Source organism: Nylanderia fulva, unplaced genomic scaffold, assembly GCF_048542155.1.
Source record: "Nylanderia fulva isolate GAGA-0341 unplaced genomic scaffold, ASM4854215v1 Scaffold14, whole genome shotgun sequence".
NCBI lineage: Eukaryota > Metazoa > Arthropoda > Insecta > Hymenoptera > Formicidae > Nylanderia > Nylanderia fulva.
In genome coordinates this window covers 2,430,050-2,455,550 of record NW_028189622.1, presented here as the reverse complement: position 1 = coordinate 2,455,550, position 25,501 = coordinate 2,430,050, and the positions used below count along the sequence as shown (strand labels likewise).

The following is a 25,501-nucleotide window of genomic DNA, read 5'->3' as shown; positions in this document are numbered from 1 at the left end:
GCCTCCTCGAGAGCATGCTTACACGCCGGGATATGTTACTAATTAGCTGACGCCCGTTAATGGGGCCCGAGACTCCATTAAACTGTAAAATATTTAAATAACTCGTCGGCCGGGCGTGTCCAGTCGCGAATTACTCGCCGTAAGTCAGTCTCGAGGGACGACTCCCCGATCCCGAGCCCTTCAAGAAGAAGGAGCACTTAATGTATGTGCGAGTTAATGGAGTATTTTTCGAAAAGCTGACGAGCCCGTAAATTAATATCGCTATCCGTCGTATACATCTCGCGGCGAGATGGCGGCATTAAAACAAGGATTAAATCCGTCTAATTTTGAGACAGTTAAATTTATGCGCAAAGTGAACTTTTCTTTTAACATAACAGTCAAATGTATTATATTAAATTAATTCAATATCTAAATACTGTAATTTATATTTTGCTTTGAAAATATGTGGCTCTCTCTCTCTGTCTCTCTAAAATAATATAAATAATTATTATCACATAATTCAATAATCGCGAACGTCCTTTTAAATAGAAATAAAAATTAAAACATTTTTGCTAAAAAAATCGATTGAATTTATTACAGAATTTATGAATGGAAGAGAAATTTTAAAAAAATTAGAAAAACTTATTAAATTAATTTTTAGTGACAAGAGGATCGCTAGTAAAAAATGCGTTATTTTATCGTAGTCATTTATTCATTGCAAAGAAGGAATAAGGAGGTAATATTAATATTAAGTACACAATGCACGTGGCTGTTTCGGTTTAAGAAATAGGTGGAGTTTGATAACGTCTTTCAATCTCGATTTCAAATTCGATCGTAATACTCGCGTGAAAGACAGATATCACACTCGACATATCTTTTGTGCGCTCGACACATTGTCATAGAATTGTTACGGTTGTCGCTTAAATTGAACGAGATCAATGGCGTGTCGAGAGTCTCTCTCTCAACGAAGAAATTGAAAGTGAGAACGCCGTCGAAAAGTAGCCGGGAGGTTGTCGATATGGCTACGGGTTTACGTGTCGTTCGTTGTACATTATGCAAAACGGGACAGGTAATTGTAAGGCCTTGTTAAAAATGACATGCAGATCGTTTACAATTATTTACAGGCTGACTTACGCGCTAAATATGCTTATGCAGCTGTAAAATCTATAGCAATAGCGTAGAATATCTCAATTGTAAATGTATAAAGTATATATATAGATTTATATATATAAATAGTATCTTTTTCTTTTCTCTCGTTATCTATTAATATGTATAATGTGTCGTGTAAAAGTAAATAAAACTACACGCTTCATCCGATCTCCGTAATTAGCGTAATCAGCAGCGAAGTTTGTGAGACCATTTCGATCGCGACGGAAAGGACCGTATTTCTATCTGAATATTTTCTCTTTTACAAAAATTCTTGCTTCTATTCATTAGTCTCTAAACTCTAAACTTTCTGTCATGATGTCGAATAATTTCCAAGTGGACGGACACTTTTCGATGATCTTTAGATAAGGTCACTTTAGAATCGCGAGAGCCGCTGTCATTTTCTCTAACGAAAAGAGAATGACACAATTCAGTAACTCTCTTAATTAGTCCTAGCAGATTCAAGAAGCAGCTACAAAATTTTAATTATTTTTTTTATAAATATCTAATTATATTTTACTTTCTATTTTCAGCAATTTTATATATTTTTAAAATAAATTTTTTGAATATAAAATAATTGTATAAAATCTTGCATTATTTTTCAATACGAATATATATGCAAATTATATACATGTATATATATATATATATATATTCATTGATTATATTGAGCTTTCAACAAGATAATAATTTTTTTTATTCCGTCACAGTTAAAAACTTGATCCTGCTAGGATTAACATCTGTTTCACATATATTTATCAATCAGCATTACATTGGGTTAATATCTCTCATGTCCTGCAACTTGGTCGAATTATCAGTAAGCTTCGTGGAACATTTTTTTTCTGCGCTAAACATTCTTAGCGCGTCCTTCATATAAATTTATCGTATAATACATAATACTAGCCTTAATAGAAGCTGACATGATTACCGATTATGCGAGCTAATTAGAAAACTTACCTTTCGATGCGTGTGAAACAGATTCAAGCGATATACATACATGCGTGCAAGACCCTTGATTTGCGCAGTTCTATTAGTTTCCTCGCGCATACGGAATATTATAAACTATATACAATGCGGTGTATAACACATGAGTAACGGTGATTTTACTCCTTTTATTCATGCTGCACGTGTTCCCTATTACCATCGCGTTATAGTTATGATGTTGTGGATAATGGCGAATAATGAACAAAAAGAAATTGATGGAATTACGCATCACGATTAATTTTTTCTAGGATGTATAAAAAAATGGATAGATTTGCATCATGATAAATTTTTTTCGAAATAAACAATGACATTCTTGAACCTCAATTTGAAAGAAGAGATAGTTATTATTTTTACCTATTTTCTTTTTATTTTAAATTATTCTGCAAATGCGATTAACATGACCTGCATAAAATTAAAAAAAAACTGACTTACTACGATTAAAAAAAAAACTTAGCAAATGATGATTGTTTGATTCCAGTTAATATAAAAGATATTAATTTTTAATTTTATTGTAGACGAAAAATGTTGCAGATTTGAAAATTTCGATTATACTAATTTGAATTATTCTCATTGTCAATTTTCTATCGCTGTAAAAAATTGAATAATACATTGAAATCATATTACAGTTTCAACAAGAGATTCTTTGATGGAAAAATGGAAATTTTTACGTTCTTCTGATCCACATTTTATCGATATTAAAAAATTCCGATCAACAAATGTGCTTTACATCCGCTATATACAATTCCGTTGCTTATCAATATGATTATAGTCTTTATTTATCACGAAACCGTGATCGCATATGCTAAGCTCATCGCGATAATCAATAACAGATCGACCGAAAGACCATTTGAGTCAGAATCTTGCCAATGTGACATACATATACTATATATATGATTTAAAACGATAATATATAATTAAACATCGCATTTGTTGCATTTTTATATAACATTCAGCTAAAATATGTGCTCTGATATTTGTTATCTGAATCGCGCGTCACGTTGTACAAACTCTGATTTAAATGTCACTATAAGAAAATCCCACCAATATATATATCGATTTTATATTATTCTTCATATAAAATCTGTCCGGTCCCGCCGAATTCGCGACCTTGAAAAAAATCGTCTTACGACGGATATTCGCGCTCGCTGACTCCCGCATTTAACCCGCGATATTTCAACTTATAAGGTCGCCGTTCTTACGCGACATCTCCAGCTGCAGCTCGTACTCGCGGGCCCTCAGTCTGAGACTGGCGATGCTGTTAGTCCTCCTGTCGATATCCGGCAGACCCACGCTGCCCGTGGGCGAGCTCTGCGGCGAGGTGGCGGTCGGTGGCGCTGGGGGTGGCGGTACCACCGAAGGGTGCGGCAGGACAATCGCGGTTGGGGGTGGCGGTGGCGGAGGTGGCGAGCCGCGTTTCGGCCGCTGCGCCGCCGAGATGTTCGCCAGCAGGCTCTGGAACGAGGCGGCGGACGTGTACGACAGCGGCATCCCTGGCGGTAGCAACGGCGGCGGCGCCCGATGATAGGGATGAGCGGCGTAACTACCGGGGAGGACCGGGCCGTGACCCGCCAGCGGGTAGCGAAAGGCATCGAAGGGCTTCCTGTGAGGAAAGGTGACCAGGTGGGCGAAGGGGTTCGGCAAGGTCGGCGCCACGACCGCCGACGGTGGTGGGTACGGCGTGTAAGGATGCGCCTGGGGCCCGACCTTCTCCTGTTTGCGCCACTTGGCCCGTCGATTTTGGAACCAGACCTGGAACACATGATGAACGAGCGGTCTGATTAGGCGCCGTGTCGTTCGTGGAAGGCTCTCAGCGGACGATAACGCCGGAAGGATTCCGAAGGCCGCGAGAGGAATCCTTCGGGCGTGTTGCGTAATCGATATTTCGAATGGCAAACGTGTGATTTAGGGATCAGCTGTTCATCTGATCGGACGCCACGCGTAAGAAGAAACGAGGGATTCGCATTGTTTGCGATTCGTCTTTTTCATAAAGCAACTCTCTTCTTTGCTAAGTAAATACTGGACGTGAAAAATAATTGAATAATATATTTTTCCATGTTAAAAGGTTTTTTGTAATACAGTTTTTGAATACAACAAAAGACTAAATAAATTTGAAGTAATTAATATTTTATTTTTAGTTATTATATTTGCAACGTTTGAGATAAACTTTTTTTAGGAATTTGTCAAATTATGTAAATGAGAAGATTTAATTATTTGGATATAATATTTAATCGTTTTCGATAATTAAAATAAAATTCTTCATTTTTGCTTTTTTTAATATTTTTAACATATAATGATACCTTATATTGACAATTCTTTATTACGAGTCTATATATATAATGTGATCTTCAACTATTAGTAGCAAAAAACATAGAAAATATATAGGTATTGTCGATGTCTCGAGAAAAAGTCGTTCTTCCAATTTCAATTCTGGGTTAGAAAAGTAGTAGATACTTTCTTCCTTGGAAGTTTATTGAGACGATCTCCGAGAGTTTAAATTCCGGTTATATATATACAGTGACTGATTCTTCCCTTTTTCGAGAAGGTAAAGAGTAGCGTATCATTAAAAAAAACGTCGATGCCTCCAAAGAAACCGAACATTGCTCCGAGGCAGAGTTCGTCCGCATCTTTCCTTCTACATACCTTCCTTTCTCTCTGCTTCCTCTTTCGTCCTCGTTTGTCTTTCTACCTGAATTTTACGTTTCTTCTCGAAAATAACCAAAATATCGGTTGTCGTAAAACCGTTACGTTAGCAATCACTTGGCCCACTTTTCGTTTCTGGCAATTCGAGATATTCGGAATTGGTGCGTGTAAAGATCAATTTTTGATACGTATACTTTTGTAAATGAAACACCGCGATAACGTTGAGAGAGCCACGTTAATAATATGATATTAATGTTATTATATAATGAGAGCTTTTTCATCTTTTCATCGTTTAAATGACAATTTATTTGCAGATAATATGCAATATTCAATATTTTGATAAACAATTTGTACGAATAGTGACATAAATTATAAATTTAAAGTATGTGTAAAACTAGTATATCATTTAATAGAAGATTATAAATGACTGAACTGAGTTCTGGCTTTATTTTTGATAGTTTATAGATTTTCATTATGTTTCTTTTTTAGTTTTCTTGATTGTTTAAACAAGTAATTTAAATAGTAATTTTGGCATTAAACAAAAAAAAACATGCTTAAGAACAAATTCATATTTCAACTTCACGCAGTATATCACTTTATCTTACGGCATTTTCCTTATCAGTGATTATTAGGATTAAAAAAACTTATAATTTTACATGAATTCTAAAAAAGTTCTGCCTTTTAAAACAAAATGATATTAATTAACAATAAGCTAAAGCTAAAGCAAGAACCGAATACCTATATTTATAGATATTGAAATGAGATACCAGTCGATTTTCCAAAATTATATTTTTATTCTAAATATATATATATATATATATATATTTTATATATAAATATACATATTTTATATATAAATATATTTATTCTATTTTTATATTTATATTTATGTATTTATATATTTTCTATTTCTATTTATTCTAAAGCTATATCTTTTTATACGAGTCTCCTTTGAGTTTTAATTTGTTAGTAATATTTAAATCACGTATAGTATCGCGCGTGCTATTAGAGTGAAGTTGCCGATATTCGTGGAATAGCTCAGCCATTACCGAAACGCCGTGAATATCAGGTAGTTCGAACTACGTCTGGCTGTGATTAATTAGTATGTATAATCGTTTTTAACCTTTGTGTTGCAATATTTATCAATCGCATATCATAATTTCAATGTTTATATGTACTCGTAAAATTGTTCGTAACGCATATTTCGCGAGAAATTCGATGCAAATCTCTTGTCAATCAACATAACCTAATCTAACCTGTTTTTCGCGCGCGCGAATGTTTGCGACTCGTGGATATATGCATCGTATTAATTTTAATTTACATAATCATCAATATCATGTATGTTATAATGCGAAATAATAAGATGTATGAATTTTTTTGTTACAGGTAGCATTGTGTTGATAAGCTGTTTGACTGCGAGATTCTTGAATGTCGAACGGACGTTGTTTCGTGCGATTATAATTTTCGTATCATTTTTTTCTCATTGTGCAATGAACGCGAATTACGTGTCGCGTCGGGAGTGCCGTATAAAGTGTCGGGCGATCGTAATTATTCATATTTTCGCGAGTGCCGCGAGTGCTACAAGGGACCAAGAGTGCAGGAGGAGGCCTGGAGGCATCGGGCGACAGCAGGGCAACTATAAGGTATGCCAAATAAATATATAATACATTCATTTTTTTCAAGAAACATTATATCTGTTTAAGTTTATATATATATATATTTTTTTTTTTTTTTATTTGTTATAGGTAAGCTTTTACTGACAGGAAAGAGAGGAATCCCGAAGAGGCATCGAGCGATTGCAAGATTCTCGAATGCTAAATGTTGTTGTTTCGTGCGTTTATCGGTTTTTCTCATTGCACAATGAACGCGAAATACGCGTGCGATTCACGTGTCGCGTCGGAAGTGCCGTGTCAAGTGTCGGGAGATCGTAATTATTCGTATTTTCGCGAGTGTCGCGAGTGCTACCAAGAGAGGAGGAGGAGGTCTGGGAGGCATCGGGCGACAGCGAGGCAATTGTGAGGTATGCAGAATAAAAAATTTTTTTTCCTAAACTGCATTGTTTAGATATTTGATCGTTTCTAGATTTTCAAAATCCTATATATATGTATTATATATACTTACGCATGTACATAATTTGAATATTTTATACTTTCAGATCAATGTACTGCGTACTACAACTCTGCCGCACGTATCGGTGAGTGAAAAATTGAAAATTGTTTATTTTACAATATTTCTATAGCAGTAATAGGAGTGTGTGAAGCGTCTCATTTCGTGGAAATTTCTAAAGAATTCTAAGACTTTATTTTCAATAGTTCTAGAATTTTCAAGATAGTTTAAATTTAAACAAATAATTTTGACGATAAATTAAAGAATTTCACTTTATTTTATGATCTTTCACGAAATAATATAATAATATAATAGCTTCGTAGACATAAAGATTTAAGAGAGAATTTAAAATTTTGACATATGTCAATTATCACGCACTTTTTCAACGTGATAAAACATTTTTGCATTTTTAAAATAAAATCATAAAAACAAGAAAATAACCAAATGTTAAATATTAATATTAAATACACCATGTTAAATATTTTGACAAACTTTTGTCGTTTACATAATGTTAAAAATATGACAATGTTATCGATCTCTTCTATATGTATATATGAATTAAATGTATACATAAAATTATTCGGACAAAGCGGAAATTGTAGTAGCTCGTAAAATCTAACAATATCTACTTTTGATACTCGTTTAAATGGGAAATTGACAACTATCGCGAACGAATCTTTCATCATGCGCGTCCGCCGGATCCCCAGCGCATTCCATTCCATTTCATTCCAGCGAGACTTCTCCGAAGAGACCCGAGCATCTAATCAGTTCAGCGGAAGTTCGCTCCTTTTCGTTCCTTCGTCAGTCTCATATCTTTCTCGTTCTTTCTCTTTTTTCCGCCGCTTTTTCCTGCCATGTTTACCATCCTATCTCTGGTTGTTAGGTCGATTTTATGCCGTGCGCGGGTTTAACCGAACGCAAATAACGTATCGCCGATGTCATTTTAATATCAAGTCGCGCCGGGGAGAGAAAGAGAAGAGGCGAAAAAGAAAGAGAGAAATGTCTCGTGATAGATTGCAATGACGAGTGATTTAGGACCACAACAATTCAACTTATCCAATCTCTCCGCGCGCGAACATCTGCCGCGATTCCAGTGACATTTTTGTATCGTCTTGTTTCCCTTGTGTAGAATACGACCATAAAGTATAAACGCGCGGCTCGTTATGTCATATGTTATTCGAGTAGAACTTTTCAAGAAGTTAACTATCTCTCCTGAAAAATATCCGGGATCTTTTATCATTTCCGGTGATTATTTTCGTAAAGAGATGTTTCATATTACCGTTTTAGGAGTGCGACTCTCGAGATACAGATTACAGAATATTTCCCGTTGAAGAATCGTGCGAACCGTTCTCCACCTTTTACAAAGTTTTCTTGTTCCTTAAATGCAGTTTTAACTATTAAGAATGCACTGAATTTCAAGTCACATTATTCATTGCATCAATTTTATTCTTCTGCAATTATTTATATTTTTGATATATATTTTTATATATATATTTATTTATATATCTATCTTATTTTTATCTTTCATATTTACCTTTTGATTAGTTATATTTTTATCTGTCTTTGAGAATATCCCCTTTAAATCAAGATTGATAATAATGTTTTTACATGAATTACATATATATTTTTTATATCTTTTTATTTTTATATTGCTACCAGAGAAAAATATATAATCCTCTGATTTTCGCATCGAAGCAGAAGAATCGAATGAGGCGTCACGTAGACAGAACGCAGATAGAGCGATGCTAGAAAATGATGTCTCTCCTTTTCATTCTCTTCATGAGGTCGCGTAATAGAGGAGACCTTACATGGCTCGCTTGTTTTTCCCATGTATACGAGGAGAGAGATTCGCCTCATTTTCTGTCGGCATTCGCGGGATTCTCGCGCCGAATTAGACGGCTATATACGTGTTTCATATTGTCGACTCCGGTTCTCGGCAGCATCACGAGTTTGGGAATCAAAAGTACCGCCGGGAGATATGTAGACACTCCCAATACGGTTCGTCACGGTGCGGCCTCGTCATCGCGCGGTCGAGGATAAACGTGTGTCCCGATGACTCTGCGATTCGATGATCGGACTCGATCATCGGGGCTCACCGACGAGTGCATCTCGTGAGAGAGATCCGTGGATCTCTCTTCTGGTAGTCCCTCGGTGTCGAGGAAATGATTTTGATCGGTTTGCTCGATCTCAAATTCCGTACTCAAATCTAAGATTCGCTTATTTTTTTTATAAATTTAATATTGCCTAACGATTTAAAAAAATATATATAAAATTAAAGATATAATTTCTCTATATTAAAACTCAATTTTTATCCGAGAAATTCTTTTTACGATATATGTTATTTAATTCATCATACACGTGTATAGTTGATGATTTGAACAAGACGACGCGTTAATAATATTTAAATCAATCATCGCAAGCAGGAAGTCTACGATGAATCAAAATGCGAGATTTACGGTTGCGCAATAATCGATTACACTTTTATTCGATATTTAAATATCGATTTTTGTCATTCGGAAGAAGAGAGGCAGACGTACGCGCGTTCCGCCCTCGTCTTGGAATCTCACCTAGACACAGAAGAGATTAGAGACCCCTGGCATCGTTAGGATAAAAATGGGGAAGGGGGATCTCGGGTGCCAGGACCCCCCACGGTGAGCAGGATTGCCCCCAGCAGGGCGCTAAACATCTCCGACTCTCGGCTTTTAAAACAAAACGCAACCACGTCGCCGCCGGAACCTAGTCGTTTCGTGCTTAATCGTGCCGCATTAATTACACGAACGCCGGGTATGTTCGTTTCTTCTGCTTCTCCGCTTCAATCTTTTCCTCTTTCTCTCTTTGGCCGACAAACAAGATTCTCCCGCGCCTTCGACATGCCATGTATAGACACTTCCTCGAGCGAATCGCGTTCTTCGAACTTCTTCAAACTTAGTGACTGTAATTGAAAACTTGATATAAAAAAATTTAATGCTAAAAATAGAAGTCTCAAGACACTTTTGTATATATTTAATATTTTATGCGTATTTTAAATTATCGTCAGTTTATTCCGTTGTTCAATATTTTATTTTTATACATTATAATATTTTATCTTTATTATTTTTATTTGTAAAATAGAAGAATCGAAATGATAACGAAAACCAGAAACAATTTTTATTAATTATTTAATGCATAATTATTGAAAGCTTCATTTTTAATAATTCTATTTTTGAATAATTCCAATGAATATACGCACATATAATTTCAATCTGAATGTTTATATAAAATTATTGTTCAAGATTAATTTTATTAATCGAAATAATTTTAGGACAAAAACTGATTTTATTTTGAATTATATATTAAATATTGTGATAAATAAACACGTTGTGTGGGAATCAATGAACATGAATATGAAACGAACATATATATTTATTTTAACCGAAATAAATGGTCTGGCAATCTTTCTCGTGCTGGCGAAGAGAAAAGGGTCTTAGGTAAAAAAATTCCAAACTCGCGGATAAAAACGTACACGTCAAGCGGACTTATTCCATTCGTTTGTCGATTGCCGAACTTGCTGTGAAATCGATTCGAGGAAACGCAATGTCTCGCGTGTGTATTTCTCAAAAGACAGATGTCGAACCAAAGATAAAGGTGATATTTTTATATATATTCGTAATTCCAGTTTTATTTGCGCAAGAATTTCCTTGCGTAGCAGAAGTTCGCGACTTGTCGATTATCTCGTCACACTCGGGGAGATCGTAAAAATAATTAATCGCCGACGCTGCAACAACCGATAATCACTTTGCCTAATAGCAATCTGTTATTCATGCGAGCGACAGGTTTCATCGGCAAACGGGTCTGCGAGACGGAACGTTCATTATTCATCGAGCCGTGCAAAAAACTCGTACACTCGATTAATAGTCAAATCAAGAGCTGGGAATTTGTTTGCTCGAGAATTAGTGTTTTTTTTAAATGGACGCGTCGCACGCAGATATATTTTCACATATAAACGTTTTAATTTTTAATCGAAATAAAATATTTTTCAATTTTTAATTTTGTAAAGCGATCAAAATATAACGAGTATTTTTCGCTTTCGATATTAGCATTGTTTAAGATTCGAATTAACATAAAATATCGAAGCACGCACATTCGTCTATGAACTTTTCCTCAATATGCAATATGCAAAGCAATCAATGTTTCTATTTATAGTATATTTATCGCATAAATGCGATTAAGTCTGCGGTGATCCACGATCATCCGGGGTCGGGCGCTTTTCTTAATCTAATTTAGTCTTTTACATAATTAATGTGCATGTGGGATGTTACGCGCAGTATTTTAGTTTTTAATTTTACTTGTTACTTATTATATGAAAATTTTATTCAATGTTATATCGTTTAGCGTTAAATGCGCGCCGCTATCTTCAACGTCTCTGCGTAAAGAAGGCATCCTATCCTCAAACGAGATATGCCGCGTATTTCATGAATTATTAATGATCGCCAATGATAGGTCATGTATCCTAATTTTTGCGCGTTTGATGCGCATGGGCAAGACACTCAACGTCGAAAAAAATCGCACCTCATCCACGTCGATTTATTTGTCATGCATATTAATGACAGCTGATGGACAAGCGGCGACTGAATAGCCCGACAATCTAATTTTCGCGCGTTAGAATGAGCGAATAGTAATTTGTGGCGTTCACTTAAGTCGCTTTTTATACCACTTATAAACTTATATAAGCTTATTTCATTAAACTTATCACTAATTATTTTTTATAACGGAATCTAATCATAGTTTTAATTATTTAATTAATTAGAAATTGAAATATAATCAGATTTTTTCTTTTTTAGTGAATTTTAAGCTAAGTTAATTTTAACAAACGTAAAAAAATTCACTAATAAATTAAAGTAAAATAATAAAATATTTAATATTGAAAATTGAAGATTTCTCCCGCGTGCAATATATAGTATATATATATATATATATATTTAGCTTCGTGTTCTTTGAGTGACAGTTCCACGCTAAAGAGTTAAAGACACCGCGAATATAAGTGCGCCTAATTCCCTGAAATGTTTTCGTAAACCAACACGCATAATCTCGCTCCGTTATGGCCCTGAAAGCAATTGACACCTATCGCGATTGAAAAGGGACGCGTATACCTATAGCTTCGCGCAACCGCAGCGAGAAGAACGACGCAAGGTCTCTTCTCCATACAGGTTCAGGGATTCCTGAAAATTATTAACGCCATAGCGAGAAATTACGGCAGGCGTGTCATTCCTCTGGGTGTAACAGTGGTTCTCATCGCGTGCGCGTTGTCGCTAATAATTTCCCGGCCATCGGTGATGAATCGCCGTTCGCGAATGGTTGACGGATTTGCAAGTATAATGAAAAGTATCGGGTTAACGTTAAAGCTGTCGTACTCTCACGGCGCGAGGAAAATAATAAGAATATCGTGTAGAGACGCGCGAGTGTGCGTGCCCCCCGAGTCAACAAGGGATGAAGAGTTTTGTAGGAAGAGCGAGAGGAAAATACGTGCGCGGGCCGATTGAGAAAAAAGAAAAAGAGTCAGTAAGTAAGTACCGGGAATAAATTAAACTAATTGAGCAAATTAGCCAGCTGTTCACGCAACTATGGCGTACAGACACGCTCTTCTCGGCCAGTAAGAAGCCATCGTCGTCACGCAGAAGACGTGTACTCGCGCGTTCCTTCGAATAAACGAGAATAACACAGATCGAACACGTGGAAAATAAAAAATTGAGCGCGTAAAAATGAGCGAAATAGATATTATCATTAATGAGCTCCTAATTTTTTTGCACATAATATAGGTACTTCCTTCCAAGTAGATTTTCACGATTCGGTTAAAAATATTATTTACATAACTAGCATTACATGATTCTTTTATTAATAGAACAGAACATACAAGAAATACATGCACGCTGGATTTAAAAATGTATTACGGATTGTTTACGTAATTTTTTTATAGCTTTTCAGTTCTTGTATGGTCATGATTGTATGCGCACAAAAGACGAAACACTGCGATAAATGCTTTCATCATTAAACGATAATAATAATAAAATGTAATAAAAATGGGTGGGAACTGAAGATTAATCTAATGATTGTTATTCAAATATTTAAATATATTCGAATCTTATAATTGCTGTTTGAAGTCATGAGTGTAAACATTATCACAATTTAATTGTGGATGTGTGATACACACATATTTGTAATATTAATGAATTAAAAATGTTTAATGATCGATTTACGATACTATTCAAATGCGATAGTGCAAGAAAACGCATTAAGTGCAAGAAAACAATTTCCTGTGTTCATTACCGATAACGAGATCTGTATAGTATTATCAATTGTAATGTATTTTCACATAAAAATATGTACTACTCTGTTGCTAGCCTCCTTTTTTACAAGTCAAGTAAACTATTAATATTAATAATGAATAAGTGTATTTAACAGTTCGATAATTACTGACGTCAATACTTGGAATTATAGCGTCAATGATAACAGCGACAGCAGAAATCAATTATGTTTAATCATATTCTTGTGCCATAAATAGTTATCCGTTTATGTATGCACAATTATTTTTTTATCATTCTGTAAATATTCTAATAATGATAGATAAATGTCTTTAATGTATCGATAGGTTTTTCAGCAACAATATAAGTAATAATAATTTGAACGTTCTAATGTGAATAATTGTCTCCGATAATTTTTAGCGCTAAATGGGTACTTTGAAAAAGATTGAAAACTGAATAATTAAAAGACTCATGGTCGACGACTTTTATATTGCACGAAGGGTATCGCGTTTCGCCATACGGGTAGGTAGGTAAATTACACACAGTTGGGGATACGTGACCGCGCGGAGTACTTAAGTAATTCTTGAGTAATTCTTCGCGCGCGTTCGCGGGGCTTCGAAACTATTATCTAAACGAAATGTCAGAGGATACGAGATAATTGTCGTTACGCAAGAGATGCGCGATCGCGCATTATTTTCACCTTCGCGCCAAAGAAAACGCCTCTAACCATATTATTACTACAAATTATTACCTCATTTTTCCAACCGACAAAGTTTGACGCACGTAGTTGCTTATTATTAAAATAATTTTTAAGTTACATCACAATATGCCACACAATACCTATACTAAGGTATGACTAATTAATTTTAGTTTGTTTATATTATCTACTTTTAAGAGAAACATCAGTTTTTATTTATCCATTTTTTTTAAATATCCCTTAAGGAAGATTTCAATTTTTTTTTAACTTTGAACAATCTTTTAAGTAATCTATTTTAACTTTTATATTCAATTATTTTTAGTTTTTTATTTATAAGGTTCTATGAAATAGTTTTCTCTATACTTAATATTTTCTTATGCTTGAATAATAAACTGCAAAAATAATTGAAGATCACAAAGTACTCATAAGTATATTAGAGATCTAATATAATAGAACTGATGGGCGTTTAATCGCATCAGAAATGTAAAGTGTGTTTTATCTATGCTGTTACTTATACTATTCTATTTTACGCAAAACGAAATAAGATACTACTGACCTGTATCCGTGCCTCCGTCAGGCCGATCTTCATGGCGAGCTCCTCCCTAAAAATAAATAGGAAGGCAATCATTAACACAAGAAAAAGATATCAAGGCTGCTTCTAGCCGCGGGCTTATTTGTACGTGCGAGCTATTTGATTCTGTTATTGTGATAAACGCGAGTTAAGAAAATCGAATTTTTAATCAACTCAAGTATTCTTATTATTCCATATTCCTGAATAATAGTAAATTATAAAATTGCCATTTTTTATGATTTTCTGATAATCAATAAATAATTATACATATATTATATTTTTAACGACTTTATAATTTTGAGTCTTATTGATTATAATTATTAATATAATTTTTTAAAAACTATATAATATCATTCCTATATAATCAGAATTTTATATGTAAGTTTACTGTGATTATGATATAATTCTTCCAATTTTTTATTGGTTTAGTTTAATTGTATCTAATTTTATTTTATTTCAATTCAATCCTATTTTATATATTTTTTCTACTATTGAATATTTATTTTAAATATTACATATCTGCTCTTAAAAGACTGAATATAATATTGAAATGAGCACATTCTTTTCTTTTTTCTCTTTTATTTTACGTAATCAAATGTATATCTAAATTTTTGATCAGGAATAATAGAATAACTATATAATTATTGTCTCTCCTGAGTATGCATACACTGAGTATTTATTATTTAAAATGCAATGTAATTCAGCATGAAAAAAAAAATAGTTTGCTTGTCTTTTTAATAGCGTTGGGGAATAGCGGTTACCGTCTGACCTCGTATCATATCCGTGAGAAAATCGCAGAAACCGTTCTGCGAAATAGTCGGTCTGTCTCGTAAACACGCGCGCGTTCATTATCTTAATTAGTTTTGCATTCGAAGACAGATTAACCGCATATAACGACGCACGATGGGAATTAATTGCATTATGGATCTCGCGGTATTATGTGTGATTTTCCGTCCGATTGCTACCTGCACGAGCCGTCGTGACGAGAGCTATTAATATCTATTACGAGAGACGATCAGAAATCCGTGGTTGCTGCGTCAGATAGAATTCTCATTTTATGTAGGTGACTGTTGTCCCTTTTTCCCTCCTCTTTCAAACAGACGGGTATTACGAATACGATTATCCGTGACTAATTGACCGGACTCGCGCAGCAGTAATGGCAAATAATTATTAGCTCGTGATATTTTACATAACGTTGATCTTGTCATAGGCGATGCCGATCGTTTTCTTTCCACTTGATCGAGTTTCGCATCCTTCGCTCGCGGGCGCATATTACACGATGTCTGCACGTACTACAAGACATTTTTCCGTAGAAATATATGTTTTGCCTCATTTAGAATGCTCTCTTTATCGTCATTTAGAAATCTGAAGCGTACACGCAGATATTGGATTAGGAAACTACTGATTAAGAAAGATAAGGAACGCGTTTTCAAGTGTTGAGGAATTAATTTATAAGCGCAAACCTCTAATTTGAACTCATAATCATTCAAATTAAATTACTTATTGAATACATAAATATGCATTACTAATTAAAATGTGTCGCACGTTACGGAAGTATATACCAAAAGAATATTATAATCATAATTTTCGTAAGAATATAAAATTATAGAGATAGCATTATGACTATTTTTAAGAAAAAGAAAGAAAAAGAAAATAGATAATCGTCGAACTTTAATATCACTTAATTTCTTTCGGTCGATTTATCTAGACTAATCGATTGCTCGCAGGATATTTTCAGTAAAAATAATTATCCATGCAAGTCGCTATTCGTGCGATTTCACCGGAAATTATGCGAACGCATTTCTAATTTTTTTTCTCTGCAGAACGAAGTAAACTCGAAGCGCGAAGAAGTTATTACAAGGCGAAACGCAGAATCCGAATCGTATACGTATAGCGGGTTTCGATAATTTATTTCGCGCGGCGAGGATTCATTCATTCCGGAAATATTCCGGATTTTCGCTGTTGTTGCATTAAAAAGGGATCGGGCGCGGCGATCATGCAATCGACGAGTATATCCGGCGGCGAGTATAGAGAAAGACGGAGAGAAAAAAAGGGAAGAGAGCGAATCGGGCAGTGAGACACCCTGCCGGGCGTCTCTCATCTCGCAGGCAAATTGCCCAGATGTTCCACGAAATCGCGAAGAAATCTCGGTGATTATGCCGCGCACAGAAGCTCCCGCGTACGATCGCCCGAATCTCTCGTGTTTAGGAGTGCATTTCAGACGGTAGCTTCCGAAATTACAGGGATTTCGGCGTAAGTTCGCAGTCCACAAATTCGCTCGCTCATCTTCCGCCGATTTTATTATCGTTCGCTCACCTGACTTCGTTTCACATCCCGTCTAAAATAATTCTTCCGATCGGACCGGCATTTATTTTATACCGGTATGCTTCAATTTTAAAGCTGTATTATTTCACAATTATTAATCACGAAAAAATAATAGTATAATATATGTGAACTGTATGAATATTTTGTATATATATATATATATATATATATATATATATACAGTACTCCCTCCATAAGTTTGGAAACATCTTACATTTTACAATTAAACAATCGCTTGGTAGCGATCTGTTCAAATTTTTCGTTTTAATATATCGTAAGATATTTAGATGGCGATATAAAAATGTCATTTAAATATCTTACGATATATTCTTACAAAAAATCTGAACAGATCGCTGCCATGTGATTGTTTAAAACTGTAAAAAGTAAGGTGTTTCCAAACTTGTGGAGAGTACTGTACATATCATGCAGTACCTAATTATAATATAAAATAATTTTATATATACTTTTATATATAAATATTTTATATATAATATATAAATTAATTTTGTATATACATATAAAAATTGTAATTTGACATTCGATTCGTCAAAGTCCTTCATTTATCGAAAATTTCCGGACGAGTCCGAGTATTAAGAAAATATAATGGAGCGATGTTTAGCCATTGATTAATCGTCCAAAATGATTTTCATCGTGTATCGGCCGGTAATTGCAAAGCGTATTCACATCGTCAAATCATTTTGACGGCCCATACTCGGGCTTATTGGAGGAAACGTAACTAGAAGACGCGCGTTCGTATATAGCCACGGTACTCTCTGATTACCCGTTGTCGTGCGCTAATGACTACTCTGGCGAACATAGTTGCAGACGGTAATTCGTACCTGCTACCAGGCGGCTCGGCTTCGTTTTCAATGAAACGCCGAGTATGAAAGCGCGCACCTATCAGCTTCTTCTCACGAAAAACAGACTCGCGCGCCGCGTATATATACGATCAAATTACGTATATACGTGGTTTCTCCTGCCCCATGTCTCGTCTACATATGACTCACGAATGAAATATACGAATGAATACCGTTGGACGGGTCGGTAGTTACCTACCCCGGTCGAAATAAATGTTCGGACGTTATACACTAAACTCTTCCGCCTACGACTATTTTAAAGATAACATTAAATTTTAACGTATATGTTTTCCCTCAAGAATCATATAAAAAAACTACTACAAAAAAAGCAGTCGGAGATTTTATATTATAGACGTGCTTTTATATCCAAAGTTCTCTATTGTGTCGCTCCTAGGATGGGGAATGACTCGTACCGCTGTTCCGTTCAGCGACTCAAGTGTTTTATTTATCTCGTAATCTTTGCGTAACTTTTCTGATCATTCGAGCACGATATAATCTTTATTAGATATGTGCATTACACGCATGGGTTGCGCAAACACGAACGAAACGCATACCATCGAAGAGGCGGACGAGGCTCAGGCACCTTGGGGGCCTACAAGTAATAATAATTTAGCCTTTCCCTTTTTCTCTCTCCAGGCGCGTTCTCGCCGGCGTCCTTCTGGATTTAATAAGATCACGAAATTTCGCGGTTAGACGGACGTCCCTAATTACACCCGCCGTTCACCGAGACTCTCGGTTACCCTCGATTCGCGTATCGTTATTATATGTCTCTCTCCTCTGACTCTCTCGTCCACAATGTGTCCTTGCCATGGGAAATGCACGGGCTTCGGAAAAATTGCGAGCTGCTTCTATATATGCAAAGATTAGTCGTGTATATATTCGCGACTTAATGAGAAATACGAGACCGCGATGAAAACTTTGCGCAATTTCGCTTCAAAGATCAATTCGCTTGAAATATTCTAATTGTATAGAGACTCTTTTAGAATTCAATCAGAAATATCTTTATTATTCATCTAGAAATTTTATCAACGCAAATTTTATTCGAAATTAAATGAAGCGTAAGAGACATTTTGTTACGTTTTTACTTTTCAATTTATTAAAATTCGAAGTTCAAAAATATGTACAAAGTCTAAAATATATAATATATTGTACTATTATGAAAGAGGGCAAGAAAGAATTATTATAAATATTTACATAAAAAATTAATATGTCTGTATAAAGAAAATGTATGTACAATATTACATACAATGCTACTAAAAAAATCTTTGAATTTAAAAAACATATTCTCTCTCATTTCGTATTATGGAATACTCAACAGCAATTAACACGCGCGTTACGTTCACACGCGTTGCAAAATAAAACATGACTAATTGTCGATTAATTGCATCAACATGATAATTACAGCTCTCTTTAGAATCCGGTTCCGCGGTTTATTATGCGAGTTAAATTTTGCGCGAAGTTTTACCAGAGATTTGGCGAATAGATTATTTCGCGCGAATAATTCGCGATAAAAGAAACCATTCTTGGAATCTATTGCGACTGTTGAAAGGAAGTCCTTCCTGCTCTGTCCTGTGCAACGTTGCAAAGCTATAGCAATCGGATTGCGAGGCGCGAATGGATTTGCCATTTCGCAACCGCACAGTAGTATAACGCGAAACCCACGGCCAGCATCAAAAGAGGCCGCTAAGTGGATTAAAGCCGAGTTTCTTCGTCATCTTCTTCGTCTAGAGCTCTCTATCTCTCTCGGTCTACCTGCCTCTTCCTTTGCTACTCCTGCCACGGTATCCTGCCGTTCTTATTTGTTCCTGCCTCGGCACGGAGTCCTTCGCTGCAACCGCGCTTCGTCAGAAGTCACGGATGAAAGAAGATAATTTACTTAACTTAGGTTTAATCGTGTTTGCGCGCTTATTTATTCGCGTCGTTTGCTCCAACAACATTTGGATTTAACGCGCTTGAAATTTAATTCGATGACGAAATGATAGTGATTAATCACGATGTCTCAAATTGCAATCATTTTTAATGTGTATAGAGGTATATTTTTCTTTTGCGAGAGAGAATATATTTTTTTCTATTATTTTATTTATAAGCGAAATCCGCATAATTATATATTATGCAAAGAAATAATTTATATTTCTATGGAAAAATTATACTTTCAACTCAATCGTATTAATTAACTTATTATTTAATATTTTAAAAAAATTTTTTCGGCCTAGGAGTAGATATACAAACCAAATTATACTGTCAACTTATGAGTTATCTCTAAATTATTTATTTTATATTAGACTTTTCTATATAGACATTAAAATCGCTATTACAGATGTCATATGTTATTAATGCAATTGACATATTAGCAAATATGTAAAAAAATTTACATATTTTATCTTGTTTTAATAAATGCGTGTCTCTATTTTAATATTTTATTTTTATGTAATTCAAAATCGATTCTTTCTTTCTTGATCCGTATGTAGCAACGATTGTGCTATGCATGGCTCACGTTTCGCATATATGCGTACTGCAGAAATGATTATCGTTGAATGCGAATCAAGTCGAGTTAGAGAAAAAGATAGATGGTTAATTGTAAGATATAAGAATGAACAAGCGAGACAGGAGAGATCGGGAATGTGCGAGCGAGCGTGTGTGCGATATTGCTGGTGTGAGCAAGAGGCTTGGCGCGCGGGTAATTTAAGTAATTACCGCACAATTACATTATCTAATTAACCCCGGAGGTCGGAGCAATCGTCAGTCGCCACGGCGGCCGTGATTGTCCCATTTGTGGCGCAATCGCAATTATTATTGTTTAACACGCGCGGCACGAAATTCGTTGAATTTGCAAAAATTCGCAGAAATTTCCGTTGACAAGAAAAACTGTCGGTTTTTATTTTATCTTAATATTTGTCTTTAAAACAGTATTTTAAAGAAAAAAAATCAGATAAAAAGAACAATGACAAATTATTATTATTATATACAGTATAATTTTGTTAAAAAATATCAAATATCGTGAAGTCATCTTTTTCACGCGTAGAATTACAATTATTATTAATTAAACAATTGTAGACACATCACAATTATTATTAATTAGAGACATTAATTATAGACACACATATTGTTGCTCAATCGATTCCTAGAAGATCATAGTCGTAGAAGGATTCTTTTTTTTTCTTATTAATTCTCGTTATCTACCAAGACTAAGCCATGCAATCGTTTCTCGTGATCGATGATTGGCTCGCGGGCCTTACACGCATTTTTTACAAACTAGAAAGATTCTCTAGTTTTACATTTACCTTTTCTCTGAAATAATGGCACGTCATTGATATTATTCTTTTGTCATAATAAGTGATTAATACGACAGCAATTGTCTTGTCACGGCACATCCGGAACGGTCCGAGTCACGGAATCTGTCGCCTTAGGGCGAAAAATATTTTTGTGTAATTTAAATTTCATGTTTTGGCTGTTTGATAAACAGAGAGTTAAAATTCTATTACAAAATTCTATTAGGTAACATCAATCATTAACGAAACTTCATTGATAAATAAAATTACAGTGACTTTAATACTTTTTTAAAATAATAATCCACACGAGTTGTATTAAATTAAATTTATAGAATCCTTTTATCTTTTATTCTTTTTAATATGTACTTATTCATGACATTTTCGAAAATGGATTTAAAAATTATAATAATGACATATGACATTTGCTACGTGTGATTAAAGAGGAATTAATAGCTGTTAATTATAAAATCTATATATGTATATATATGTATACACATAATGTATTACGTATATTTTACACATATTGTAATCTATGTCCATTGTTACCGTCGCACTGAATAAATAAGACTTCGAATTTATCTCGGCATCAAATCACATACCATATTTATCTCCATAGTTATATCTTTATTTGCGTAACCCGATACATCTCGAGATAAATATGAGATAACAAAATACTTTTTAATTACTTACAAAATAGTGATATCAACATATGATAAAACAAAAATCACTTTAATTGTCTTTAATTAATGTTGATTATTATCTTACTGATAAATATACTTATGTAAGTAAAACTTCTTGCAGTATAATTAAAGAGATGACTAATGTGCAATTTATATAGATTAGATAAAAAACTTACATTTGTATATTAATACTAAATAGATAATAAAACAAAATATATAACAAGTAATAACTACATGAATAGAGGTCAAGTTTTGCTACAGTAATTAGCAAAGGTGCCAAGTATTGAGACCATTGATTTTTTTTGGGGAACTATATATGCGAGAATAAAACGAAATGTGTACGAATACGAAGTATCAAAAAGGTCTTTAAAAAAATTAAAATAATACAAAATGACAAGATGTTCGTCCATAAAATATATATATATATATATATTTCACAATCAGGATATCACGAGCCAGATTTACGCACACATAATCATTACCTATGACATGCCGAAAAAATGACGCGTCGTCGAAATTTGAGCCGCGATAATAAGCAGCGCCCGAAGCTCTTTGCTTTTCTTACACACGTCGTAAAGGGAGGCGCGCAGTATCGATAATGTTTAATAACGAATCACGCCGACCGGGGACGAGTAATTCGCCCTGACGAGGAGTGACAAGCGGCTTTTGCTGCTCGCATTATTCCGGAGCGGGATCCACGGGGCCGTGGTTACCAACCGCCACCTTTGTGAGGAGCGAGGCGAAAGAGAGATGCCGGTAGCTGGCTGCGTAATGCGTGCGTAATGCGCGCTTAATACGCGTACGGCGTGGAGAGCCAATTACTGATTGGCCACACTACCGCCAATCGGATGAGGGATGGACCTTGGGCAAACCTGTACTCTTCGCTCTCCTTTGCACTTCGCGAGATGAGGAAGCCCTTCGTTCTCCTCGACAACGGAGTCGTCGCGCCGTTTTCGAGGATGTCGAGGGAAATACACAATTTTTTTTAATACTAAAAAATTGGATTAAAAATAATCAGAGCAAAAAAATGATCATCAACTTTTATTGTATATAAAAGAGGAAATGCCGCGTGGTATTCTATCGCATAACTTGTGCTAGGTGGTATTAGTCCCTTCGCGAGATGAGGAAACCCTTCGTTTTCCTCGACAATAGAGTCGTTGCGCGGTTTTGGAGGATATCGAGAGAAATAAAAATGTTTTTAATGGTAAAAAAATTGGATTAAAAATAATCAGAGCAAAAAAATGATCATCAACTTTTATTGTATATAAAAGAGGAAATGCCGCGTGGTATTGCTATCGCATAACTTGTGCTAGGTGGTATTAGTCCCTTCGCGAGATGAGGAAACCCTTCGTTTTCCTCGACAATAGAGTCGTCGCGCCGTTTTCGAGGATGTCGAGGGAAATACACAATTTTTTTTAATACTAAAAAATTGGATTAAAAATAATCAGAAGCAAAAAAATGATCATCAACTTTTATTGTATATAAAAGAGGAAATGCCGCGTGGTATTCTATCGCATAACTTGTGCTAGGTGGTATTAGTCCCTTCGCGAGATGAGGAAACCCTTCGTTTTCCTCGACAATAGAGTCGTCGCGCCGTTTTCGAGGATGTCGAGGGAAATACACAATTTTTTTTAATACTAAAAAATTGGATTAAAAATAATCAGAGCAAAAAAATGATCATCAACTTTTATTGTATATAAAAGAGGAAATGCCGCGTGGCATTGCATCGCATAACTTGTGCTAGGTGGTATTAGTCCCTTCGCGAGATGAGGAAACCCTTCGTTTTCCTCGACAATAGAGTCGTCGCGCCGTTTTCGAGGATGTCGAGGGAAATACACAATTTTTTTAATACTAAAAAATTGGATTAAAAATAATCAGAGCAAAAAAATGATCATCAACTTTTATTGTATATAAAAGAGGAAATGCCGCGTGGCATTGCTATCGCATAACTTGTGCTAGGTTGGTATTAGTCCCTTCGCGAGATGAGGAAACCCTTCGTTTTCCTCGACAATAGAGTCGTCGTGCCGTTTCGAGGATGTCGAGGGAAATACACAATTTTTTTAATACTAAAAAATTGGATTAAAAATAATCAGAGCAAAAAAAATGATCATCAACTTTTATTGTATATAAAAGAGGAAATGCCGCGTGGTATTCTATCGCATAACTTGTGCTAGGTGTATATTGTATATAAAAGAGGAAATGCCGCGTGTATTCTATCGCATAACTTGTGCTAGGTGGTATTAGTCCCTTCGCGAGATGAGGAAACCCTTCGTTTTCCTCGACAATAGAGTCGTTGCGCCGTTTTCGAGAATATCGAGAGAAATAAAAATGTTTTTAATGGTAAAAAAAATTGGATTAAAAATAATCAGAGCAAAAAAATGATCATCAACTTTTATTGTATATAAAAGAGGAAAATGCCGCGTGGCATTCTATCGCATAACTTGTGCTAGGTGTTATTAGTCCAAACATTATTCTCCCGTGATAAAGCAATGATCGATCGAAAACGGAATGAAAGCGGTATCGAATTTACGTCGTTGATTAACGTGACGGACAAGAGATCCAATGCCGCTTCCGTGGACCCTACATAGCAACAACGTTCACTAATTAACTCCGGAAGGCACTAATCTTATTTGTTGAGAAACGAATAACGGGTCGGCAGCGTTTCTAATCGATCTAATCGGAGCATGACTCGCCGTCGGTCGATTAATGACAGGAGAAGTTGCGGGACACAAGCGAACACGGCAGAGCCAGAAGATGGCTAGAGAATCGCGGTGATGAGAGGGTGAAGGGAAAGGGAGGACGCAAGAAGCGGAAGGAGGGATGAAGCAGCAGAAGAAGAGACCGCTCCGTAGAACTGGTTCCGTTCCATGGATCACTGGAAACAATCATCCTTATTAAACTCACCACTAGCCCACCCCGCGGATATAAAGGCATCCTTCGGAATGATTTACTGAGAAGCGCGTCGCGCGGCCCTTTGAACAGGTGGATCCCTCGAAACGCGACGCAAACCGACGATAAATTTTATGGATTCACCCATGTAGATGGATTGAGAACGCGCGCGACAAGGGTGGCCGCTCTCGCGATTCCGCCGAGTCAGCTTTTGGGAGCGAATTCGGGATGAAATGGCGCTTGAATCGAGTAATTAAGAAGTGGAGAATCATTTCACAATTTTTTCATACGACCACTTCATTTTTTTTCAGCATCTCGATTTGTATAATTAAACTCCAATAATTCGACTTACGTCTATACATCTTTTATAATGAAAAATAATATCGAAAAAATCATTACACACGAATAGTACAATAAGTGAATCATCTCGCATAAACATCGCACGATAAGGTTTTGCTCGTAATACACCGTAACATTTACGAGGTTATTAATTAGCCAAGTCATTCGCCAGAAAGACTACAGGCGGACATTCGAAGCGATGACGGGACCTCGTCCGTTCTCATTCCTTTCTCTCTCTCTTCCTCTTTTTATATATCTCTCTTTCGCTCTCTCTCTCTCTCTCTCTCCTAGAATTTAGTCGAAATAAAAAAAATTAAAATCAACAGGGACACCGAGACTGGTTAGCGGAACCGCTCGCGGTCGAACGATTAGTGCGGTCGGGCTCGACACCGCCGTCGTCGGTAGCAGCGCGAACCTGAATCGCAATACTCTAATCTAAATTAGATCTTAAGAGTCCGTGAAGGTAAGTGGCCACGCTCTCTCGCGAGGCTACGTGGCGAGCTCTCTGGCTTTAAGTGCCATATAAACAGAACGAATCTGGTAATCCGCGCGCTCCCTCGCAAATGCCAAAAAGACCCTTGCTTATCTGTTATCGCGCTTGAAAATGGCATTCCGTGCCGTCGCCGAAGTTGTCCGAAGTCATCTCTTAGTTTCGGATCGATCGCAGACAAAATTGAATTTGAAGATTCTTTTTAAAAATAATAAAAATTAAAGAGAAATATAACAATAAACTAATTGAGA

The 25,501-nt window shown here is 35.6% G+C and overlaps 1 protein-coding gene across 1 annotated transcript in view; it reads right to left on the bottom strand.

The window, feature by feature from the left end:
- Positions 1–669: 669 nt before the first annotated feature.
- LOC114929234 (aristaless-related homeobox protein A) overlaps positions 670–25,501 on the bottom strand; it is a 126,537-nt gene continuing 101,705 nt past the window's right edge. The window contains exons 3-4 of the mRNA XM_029300712.2: positions 14,387–14,432; positions 670–3,858 (exon numbers count right to left, since the gene is read on the bottom strand). Of these exons, the coding sequence (XP_029156545.1) occupies positions 3,283–3,858; positions 14,387–14,432 (622 nt within the window). The 3' untranslated portion in view covers positions 670–3,282. The remainder of the gene's footprint in view (positions 3,859–14,386; positions 14,433–25,501) is intronic.